At 42.0% G+C, this 10,988-nt stretch overlaps 1 protein-coding gene across 1 annotated transcript; it reads left to right on the top strand.

Annotated features, from left to right (window-relative positions):
* Nucleotides 1-8,841: 8,841 nt before the first annotated feature.
* On the top strand, nt 8,842-9,780 carry LOC102502939 (olfactory receptor 2M3). The gene has a single exon (XM_006165337.1). It carries the CDS (start codon nt 8,842-8,844, stop codon nt 9,778-9,780), a length of 939 nt encoding a protein of 312 aa, XP_006165399.1.
* Nucleotides 9,781-10,988: the final 1,208 nt, after the last annotated feature.

Below are 10,988 nucleotides of genomic sequence, written 5' to 3'. Positions count from 1 at the left end.
CTTTTAAGTTGACAAAGTGGTCTAAAACAATTGGGGATGGGCTGCCCACTCCCTGCACTCCTTTTCAACATTAGTGCTGGAATTCTTAGCCAATGCAGTCAGACAAGAAAGCAAAATAAAAGACATTCAGTTAGGAAATGAAGAAGCTAAACTAGCCTTACTTGCAGATAAGATTATACATATAGAAAATCCAAAGAAATTCCCCCACAACTCCTAGAAGTGATAAATGAATTCAGTGAGGTAGCAGGATACAAATTCAATATAAAAAAGTCTAAAGCATTTTAATTCATCAACAAACAGACTGAGATAGGACTGAAGAAAGTAATCCCATTTATCTAAGCTACAAAACAAATGAAATATCTAGAAATAAATCTAACCCAAAGAAGTGAAAGACCTCTACATGGAAAACTATGAAAAGCTGAAAAAAGAAATTGAGCATCATACAAAAAGTAGAAGGACATTCAGTGCTCTTGAAGTAGAAGAGTCAATATAATCAAAATCTCAGTCCTACCCAAATTAACTTACAATTTTTCAATGTGTTTCCAATCCAATTGCCTGAGACAGTCTTCACAAAAATAGAAAAAAAATTACAAAATTTGTCTGGAATCATAAAAGACCTGATATTGCCAAGACAATTCTATACCAAAAAGTAGGAGGCATCTCATTACCTGACTTTAAAGTATATTACAAAGCAGTGATAATCAAAACAGCATGGTACTAACACAAATATAGATACATAGATCAATGGAACAGAATAGAGAATACAGAAATAAACTCCAAATCATACAGTCAGGTGATCTTTGATAAAGAATATAAGACAATGCAGTGGAGAGAAAAGTCTTTTTAGTAAATGATGCTGAAAGAACTGGAGATCCATCTGCAGGAAAATGAAGCTCATCATTAACTAGAATTGAGGCAAATGGATCAAAGATTTAAATATAGAGCCTCTAACTTAAAAAAAAATACTCAGAAAAATGTTTAGTTTAGCTTCTTCATTTCCTAACTGAATGTCTTTTATTTTGCTTTCTTGTCTGACTGCATTGGCTAAGAATTCCAGCACTAATGTTGAAAAGGAGTGCAGGGAGTGGGCAGCCCATCCCCAATTGTTTTAGACCACTTTGTCAACTTAAAAGAAACATAAATATGACTGTCTTGACCAAACAACTTTATTTTTGGGATAATACTACAGATACATTTAAGGAAAGTCATAATGAAATTTTGGGACAACATGGGACCAGTAGTTGGCATAATGATCAAAGATTTCCTAAATTAGACCCTAAAGCACAGGCAACGGTTCCTAAAATAGACAAGTGAGAGTACGACAAGCTAAAACCTTCCTCACAGCAAAGGAAACTGTAACTAGAGTGAAAAGACAACCCTTAGAATGGGAAAAACATTTTTAAACTATTACTTAGGCAAAGAATTGATATCTAGAATATATAGGGAAGTCAAACAGCTCACTCATAAAAAAATGAATAATCCAATTTTAAAAAAATGGGCAAATGAAATGAATAGACAACTCTCTAAGAAAGACATATGGATGGCCAAGAGGCATGTGAAAAAAATGTTCAGTCTCTTGTCATAAAGGAAATGCACATTAAAATTACAATGAAATATAATTTAACCCCAGTTAGAATGACCAGGATTAAAAAAACTAGCGACAAACCCTGGTTAGGCTGTACTGAAAAGGGAACCATCTAACACTGTTGGTGGGAATGTAAATAAGTCCACCTTATGTGGAAAACAATATGGAGGTTTCTCAAAAACTTACAAGTAGTACTTCCATATGACCCAATATTCCCACTTCTTGGTGTTTACTCAAAAGGACAGGAAAACATTTAGTCAGAAAGATATCTATACATTCATGTTTATTGCAGCATTATTTTAACAATTGTTAAAACATGGAACCAACCTAAGTGTCCAAAAACTGATGACTGGGTCTTCACTTAACATATACCGACTGTCTATACTCTATGGTAGAGACGGAAAGATTGGAGGACTTAAAAAGCATTGAAAATTGGTATGGAAACTGGGAACAAAGTAGAAGGCGAGTGGGAGAGGAGAAGAGTGTAGGAAAGGAAATCTTGGGGAAAAAGTAGAGAGGTAAGACATTTGTGGGACACAGATATGGTTTATTACCTTTTGATGATGACATGTGTAGTATTCTCAACTGGACTGAAGTATATATCATGCTGGCTAAAGTCTCTTTACAATCTAAATGATGTATGGTGATTGAATGTATAAATAATATTAAATAAAAAACCCTGATGACTGGGTTGAAAAACTGGCACATACATACCATGGAATATTGTTCAGTTATATGAAACAATATGATCCTATTGTCTGACTAAATAAATGAATTTAGAAGACTTAATGTTGAGCAAAGTGAGCCAGATTTTGAAAGATATACATTGTATATCCCCACTCAATTTGTACTCAGTACTATGCCAGAGACTGAAGGACTTGAAGATGTGATGGTGGAGAGGATGGTGTGGATGCTGGAGACTGTAAGGGGGAGAATGATTTGTAGAGAGTGGATGGCAGAGGGCAGGTGTGAGGTACAAGAGGAGGAAACATAAAAAATAGGACATTTTTCATTATGAAGTTAACAAATTCTGTGGTGTAGCAGGCTATTTCACAAGTTGGTTTAATTATATATGTTCATGAGGATTAAAGTACACATGACGATACTTCTCTTCATCCCAACAATTTTAAGCTAATTGTTGATTTGTCGTGTATTTTTCATTTGGATCTTTGATTGTATATTGACTGAATTAAAACAATAACAAAAAAGTTGAAGATCATTGTTTCCTAGGTACTAACTTGACAAAAAGTATTGATCGATTCTACTGGACCATTGTCTTTACCACATAGCTGTTAAATTTGACTGCGGTATGCAATATTAAAATGGGCCTGGCTGACACATAGAAAACCTGTATGTCTGCCTGGAATTTCTCAGTTACACGATTAGTCAAGATGAGATTACATAGACACACTCTTCTGTGCATCATCTTGTCTTGCCTCTCCACGGCTTTAAACTCCCTGCACACTCTGGTGTTGAAATGCTACGGAGTCTGCTTGTCACGGAGAACGTGGTGAGATATGACCATGTCAAAAGCGCACAGCATTTTAATAGCAATAGAACTGAAGGTGTTAAGCGATGCATTGCCTCGTGCCCATGTGGATATTTATTCAGGAACATTCTATTAAGATAAAAATATTGTTTTTTCATGAGGAAACTATTAGGTCATCTGGAAAGTCATGATCTATTTTGCTATATTTTCCTATGAAAAATGCATCATGACTTTCTCAATAACCCAAAAGATCGAAGCTCTGTCTGCAGCAGTAGGATGTCAATGACGGGATGCTTTACTTTCCGGCACCAGAAAGGTAAGACCAAATTCGAGCCAGGGTGAATTATCCAGGTATAGATGATATTAACACTGAATTCCAGGAAACAGGGTTCTAAGAGGCATTTGTACAGATTCTTACTGAAGTAAGTGTGTGGTAAGGTGTTCGTAATAATCCAAGTTACCCAGGAGTACACACTGCCAGACGAGGAGGGACACTGAGGTCACAGCGTTAGGGTGGGAGGCTTGCCGCGAGCACCCGTTCTCACACAGCGCTGAGATCTCGAGATCTCCTCTTTCTGATTTTCCAAGAGTACCTGCTAACACCTTGGAGCCATTCACATTACGTGGTAGAATATTTTGAACTCCAAATTTTTTCCTTAGTTAAAATTTTCTGGTTTTATTTTTATTTATTTACATAATCTCACTATTTCTCTTGAAATAACTCTAAACTTTGTAAGAAAGAGAGGGTACACATTTTCAAATATATCTGTTCAATGTCTCGACCTCATCTCTCCTCCAAGAAGACTTATCAGCTCTTATGACCCGTGACATCCTGCTCATGGTCAAGGCCACAGAAACCCCATAATCATCGGAATCACGGCCAGACATTGAGGGGGGGTGGTGTCACTGACTGAGGTCATGGGAAAGACACCGTGAGGGCTGGAACTGCGATGATGAAGCGAAGCAGGACGTGAGTGATGTGAGGTTGCGTATGATCACCCGTGCCTGCTGCACCGGTTCCACCCTTTGTAACAGGAATGATCAGGAACAGGACAAAGCAAAGAGCAAACTCCTCATGCTGGGAAAGCGAGCACAGCAGCCCCATTTCTGACAGCAAATGCACCCCGAACGTGCTCCGGCAGCGGAGTCTGTGACAGCTATGAGCAAGGCACTGAGGGTCTCATGGACTGAGCACTGGATGGACACGAGGTCCCCAGAGGGACATGGCATAGATCCCATTACATGCAGTCTAAACTCACACGTGAGAGAGCATTTCAGAACTGTGTGAATACAGGGAGAACGTCACCTACAGCATGGCCCAGAGGGGTTACTGGATCAGAGAGAGTCTGTGTATCTAACAAACTCGTGGCAAATTAACTTTGTGTGTACTGGACATTTCGTAGAACAGTTACAAATATATGGGGTCATTGGAAAAGCCATGACACATTTTTGGATAGAAAATCATAGAAAAATAATTCATGACTTTTCTGAAAAACCAATATATAAAGGTCTTAGACGAGCTCAAGGCAACTGCAAATCAACTGTTAATATCAGTTTTTTCTAATTAATTTTTTATTTGCATTTAATCACTGTACATCTTTGTAGTGTATGACATGGCTTTTCGAAGAAAGAATGCAGCGCGTATTAGTCAAGTCAAAGGCCTTACCCTGTGTCTTATCATCAATAGGTAACTGAGCTGCGACTACGAAGAGATGCGAGTGTGACCCAAACCTGCCTTCTAAGTCACTGGGGTATGCCCTCCTCTCCTCGGCCACCTTTCTCCTCCTGACTCTCATCCACCCCAGTTTCCTTCTCAAATCCAGAATACCAGGACACGAAAAAGAGAAAACTAGTTCATTGCATTGTTCCCACTGATGAGCTGGGCAGGTAACAATTATAACTCGGTCAGCTTCAGGTCTCTTAGCACTAAAAGGAGAGTCCTACTACATTCTCCAAACTAATATTGTGCAGATAAAAGTGAAAGTATGTTTCTAAATATTTTAGCATAAAGGTCACTTAAGATAAAAATCAGTCAGCAGTGCGATCATGCAAAATTTGGCAGGAGCTCCCCCAGACTCACCTGGCTCTGTCCCCTACCTCTCGGTAGAGCACAGCTAATATGTATTTCCAATGCGAGCATAGGTTCTTGGAAAGGCAAAAGATGTATCTTGCATCATCATCAAAAAAATGTAGCAACACCTCACATAACTGGAATCTTTATTTGTATTGACAAATGAATGGAAAGACAAAAACTTAGAATGTTGGCCCAGAGAGGGCTCCAGTCCCTTGTCTTTAATTATAAGTGTGTATCATCTTCATCTTCTCTCCTAGGACGAGAGCCAGAAATAGCTTCATTTCCTCAAAAGTGCTTCCTAGAGGGAGGATCACTGGGACCCTTCCTGGCACGTTAGTGTGAACTTTCTGCTCCCTCTCACCGACACCACAGTGAGGAAAGGGTGATTGCCTCTGGGCACACTAGCATGTGAACACAGAGCGCGTGCACACCTTGTACGTGTCAGCACTCCTACCATCACGGCAGTTTCTCTACTGCTTTCCTCCTCGAGGAGACCGAGGACAGAGGCTTCAGAACCTCGCCCGAGTCACAGGGCCGGGGAGTGGCAGACAGGGCCCCGGGGGACAGACAGGGCCCTGGGACGCGGCGTCGTTGGCCTCTGCCTTAGTTTCTCTCTTCCTTGGGCTCCATCCCTTATGACGTTGGGCATAATTGGCATTTTGAATATCTTGAGGTTCTCGACACAATTCTCTTTTGATTTTTTTAAAGAAGTTTTTGCTATAGGGCATGTGCACTCGCCAGAAAGACAGAGAGACAGACAGACAGAAAGTGAAAAATAACGCCCTGGTGGGATGGCCACACTGCGATCCCTTCTCCTCTCAGGATCTTGCACACGTACCTGGCGTGAGTTTAAGCCACCGGGTCCAAGACTCGAACCACAGTCGACTACATGGAAGTCCAGCGACATGGCCATTATGCCAACTGCTGGTCCTGTTCCTGGACCCAGTGGCTTGAAACTCACACTGATCATGTGAACGTGTGTGCCCAAAATCTTGAGAGGAGAATGGAGCAGAAGGGATTGCGTCGTGGAAAACACCTGGGGGGTGATTTCTCGCTTTCTGTCTCTCTGTCTCTCTCTGTCTTTCTAGCAAGTGCACACGCCCTATAGCAAAAACTTCTACCAAAAAAAAGTAAATAAAAAATACAAGAGCACAAAGAGACATTTTTAGATTTGAAATCTATATACAATGGTCAACAGATTTTTATATACCAGCGAAAACAAGTAGAAAAGAGAATTGTGTCGAGAACCTCAAGATATTCAAAATGCCAATTATGCCCAACGTCATAAGGGATGGAGCCCAAGGAAGAGAGAAACTAAGGCAGAGGCCATCGACGCCGCGTCCCAGGGCCCTGTCTGCCACTCCCCGGCCCTGTGACTCGGGCGAGGTTCTGAAGCCTCTGTCCTCGGTCTCCTCGAGGAGGAAAGCAGTGGAGAAACTGCCGTGATGGTAGGAGTGCTGACACGTACAAGGTGTGCACGCGCTCTGTGTTCACATGCTAGTGTGCCCAGAGGCAATCACCCTTTCCTCACTGTGGTGTCGGTGAGAGGGAGCAGAAAGTTCACACTAACGTGCCAGGAAGGGTCCCAGTGATCCTCCCTCTAGGAAGCACTTTTGAGGAAATGAAGCTATTTCTGGCTCTCGTCCTAGGAGAGAAGATGAAGATGATACACACTTATAATTAAAGACAAGGGACTGGAGCCCTCTCTGGGCCAACATTCTAAGTTTTTGTCTTTCCATTCATTTGTCAATACAAATAAAGATTCCAGTTATGTGAGGTGTTGCTACATTTTTTTGATGATGATGCAAGATACATCTTTTGCCTTTCCAAGAACCTATGCTCGCATTGGAAATACATATTAGCTGTGCTCTACCGAGAGGTAGGGGACAGAGCCAGGTGAGTCTGGGGGAGCTCCTGCCAAATTTTGCATGATCGCACTGCTGACTGATTTTTATCTTAAGTGTCCTTTATGCTAAAATATTTAGAAACATACTTTCACTTTTATCTGCACAATATTAGTTTGGAGAATGTAGTAGGACTCTCCTTTTAGTGCTAAGAGACCTGAAGCTGACCGAGTTATAATTGTTACCTGCCCAGCTCATCAGTGGGAACAATGCAATGAACTAGTTTTCTCTTTTTCGTGTCCTGGTATTCTGGATTTGAGAAGGAAACTGGGGTGGATGAGAGTCAGGAGGAGAAAGGTGGCCGAGGAGAGGAGGGCATACCCCAGTGACTTAGAAGGCAGGTTTGGGTCACACTCGCATCTCTTCGTAGTCGCAGCTCAGTTACCTATTGATGATAAGACACAGGGTAAGGCCTTTGACTTGACTAATACGCGCTGCATTCTTTCTTCGAAAAGCCATGTCATACACTACAAAGATGTACAGTGATTAAATGCAAATAAAAAATTAATTAGAAAAAACTGATATTAACAGTTGATTTGCAGTTGCCTTGAGCTCGTCTAAGACCTTTATATATTGGTTTTTCAGAAAAGTCATGAATTATTTTTCTATGATTTTCTATCCAAAAATGTGTCATGGCTTTTCCAATGACCCCATATATTTGTAACTGTTCTACGAAATGTCCAGTACACACAAAGTTAATTTGCCACGAGTTTGTTAGATACACAGACTCTCTCTGATCCAGTAACCCCTCTGGGCCATGCTGTAGGTGACGTTCTCCCTGTATTCACACAGTTCTGAAATGCTCTCTCACGTGTGAGTTTAGACTGCATGTAATGGGATCTATGCCATGTCCCTCTGGGGACCTCGTGTCCATCCAGTGCTCAGTCCACGAGACCCTCAGTGCCTTGCTCGTAGCTGTCACAGACCCCGCTGCCGGAGCATGTTCGGGGTGCATTTTCTGTCAGAAATGGGGCTGCTGTGCTCGCTTTCCCAGCATGAGGAGTTTGCTCTTTGCTTTGTCCTGTTCCTGATCATTCCTGTTACAAAGGGTGGAACCGGTGCAGCAGGCACGGGTGATCATACGCAACCTCACGTCACTCACGTCCTGCTTCGCTTCATCATCGCAGTTCCAGCCCTCACGGTGTCTTTCCCATGACCTCAGTCAGTGACACCACCCCCCCTCAATGTCTGGCCGTGATTCCGATCTCTCAATGTCTGGCCGTGATTCCGACGATTACTGGGTTGCTGTGGCTGTGACCATGAGCAGGGTGTCACGGGTCGCGTGCTGCCGACTTCTCTGTGCGGAGAGGTGAAGTATGTCAGCCTGGCACAGACCTCGTTCTCAGTCTCGGTATCGTGTTTGCCCCATGCTCCTTGAAGTTGAATTTTTTTTAACCAATTGATCTGTAAAAGGCTTTGGTGTTTCCAGTGCTCATTACTTTTGAGACATATTCTTTTCTGGTTATTAAATTAGAGACATATTTCTTTCATTAAAATTCTGTCAATCACAGACTGTTCCACATGGTATACTAATAATTTCAATTAAAAAAAATATGGTCAGGAGCAGAGGTGGGGACAAACCCTACAAGTTCATAAGTGAGTACCAAGAAAACACAATCTGTCCAATGCTATACCTCTTGTATTCTAGCTCCTAATCCTGGTAATGCTGTACTCATCTTGACTTCAGAATTTACCAGAACCACATGCTTTATAAAGCATTGGTTATTTGCTTCCTAAATTAATAAGCTGGTTTCACCTCTTCTGGTAATAGACAGAAACTATATTCACCATGGCCTGGGAGAATCAGACCTTCAGCTCTGACTTCATCCTGCTGGGGATCTTCGACCACAGCCCTGCCCACACCTTCTTCTTCTCTCTGGTCCTGGGCATATTCTCAGTGGCCGTCCTGGGGAACTCGGCGATGCTGCTCCTCATCTGTGTGGACACCCGTCTGCACACCCCCATGTACGTCCTGCTGGGCCAGCTCTCACTCATGGACCTCATGCTCGTCTGCACCACGGTGCCCAAGATGGCCGCCAACTACTTGTCTGGAAGCAAGGCCATCTCGGTGACTGGTTGTGCCACACAGATTTTCTTCTACATATCGTTACTTGGCTCTGAATGCTTTCTGTTGGCTGTCATGGCTTATGACCGCTACATTGCCATTTGTCGCCCTTTAAGATACACTGATCTTATGAGCCCCAAGATCTGCGGACTCCTGGCCGCCTCCTCCTGGATTCTGGGCTCTACAGATGGTGTCATCGATGTTGTAGCTACATTTTCCTTCTCCTACTGTGGATCCCGGGAAATAGCCCATTTCTTCTGTGACTTCCCTTCCCTACTGATGCATTCATGCAGTGACACAACAACATTCGAAGAGATTCTTTTCATCTGCTGTATATTAATGATAGTTATTCCTGTAGGCATAATCATTGCTTCGTATGCCCGTGTTATTCTAGCTGTGGTCCACATGGGATCTGGGGAGAGTCGCCGCAAAGCTTTCTCCACCTGCTCCTCTCACCTCATGGTGGTGGCCATGTACTACGGAGCAGGTTTGTTCATGTACATGCGACCCACCTCAGGTCGTTCTCCAGCACAGGAGAAGGTGGTGTCTGCCTTCTACACCATCCTCACGCCCATGCTGAACCCCCTCATCTACAGCCTCCGCAACAAGGATGTGGCCAGAGCATTCATGAAGGTGTTGGGGAAAGGCAAGAGTGGAGATTGAGTGGCCTAATCAACTCCATGCTTTCTAGCCTGCTCGGTTCCCCTCCTTTAATACTCTTCTTGTTTTCTATCCCATCTTAAAAATAGTATTCATTATGTACATATATTTCTTATGTCTTATTTATTGACAACAACATATTCAGTTGTCAGAAAAATGATGATGCATTTTTGCATAGAAAAAGGAAAAATACTTCATGACATCTCATAACCCAATAATTCTATTTCACAGAAGTCATTCAAATATTTATGATTTCTTATTCAATTAAGCTGTGAGTATACTGTAAGGTATTTTCAATAACGACATTATAGGTTTTTAAAAATTATTTATTTAACTTTATTTATTAATACTGTTGTTTTTAATTTCCCATAGGGCATGTGTATTCACTAGAAAGGGACAGAGAGAGAGAGAGGTAAAGTCAGAAAGGAAGCGTCCAGGTCCTTGGTTTGAACTGTGGTCAGGCATGTAGGAGTCTAGCACCTTAACCACCATGTCACCTGCTGGTCCCAACATTAGACATTCTTTAGAAATAGAAAGGATTTTGTGACATGTAGTCTAGCAGCAAACTGAACTTTTCCCCCAAGGTAAAGTTTTACTGAGGCTCTTTAAACTCACCTAGGAAGAAGAGTTGATGCACTGGCTTTTTGTATATTTATTTGATGGTTTTTGGTGACATGTTATTCATGTAGATTCTTGGAATATAGTTCTGTAGCTTAAACCCAGGTGATGTTATAAAATTACTCCTTTAATTTTTTCCATCACAAAAATATTAATTTTGTTTTAAATTTGCAAGAATGTGCTTATGAGAGAAGAGAGAGAGAGAAATTGGAAAACACCCAGATAGAATGTTCAGTTTCTAAAATGGGTAAATCGTCTCCACATTTCTGCTCACCAAGAAGGAGCAGGGTTTATGGAACTACACGAACCCCTGCAATGTATTTCTCACCGTTGTATTACTGTACAGAGAATCCTGCGCTGCATGCAGAGCAAGTGACCGACTGATGTCCACAGTTACCCACAGTAGTGCTTTCGGAAAATGCTGTTTTGACTGTAACTTGCCTACAGGAAAGGCCGTCCATGCCCCTTGAAATGAAGAGCCTGCCGGGGAGCAGTAAGTGCACTCATGGTGGCCACACTTCCTTCAGGCTGATCCATTTATGGAAGGAATAGTGACTGCAGCACACACATCCCCACCCTGTGCGTTGGAGAAC

This window comes from Tupaia chinensis, unplaced genomic scaffold (genome assembly GCF_000334495.1).
Source record: "Tupaia chinensis unplaced genomic scaffold, TupChi_1.0 Scaffold143902_1, whole genome shotgun sequence".
In the NCBI taxonomy this organism is placed as follows: domain Eukaryota; kingdom Metazoa; phylum Chordata; class Mammalia; order Scandentia; family Tupaiidae; genus Tupaia; species Tupaia belangeri.
Note: the sequence above shows the minus strand (reverse complement) of the source record. Positions and strands in the feature narration are given on the sequence as shown.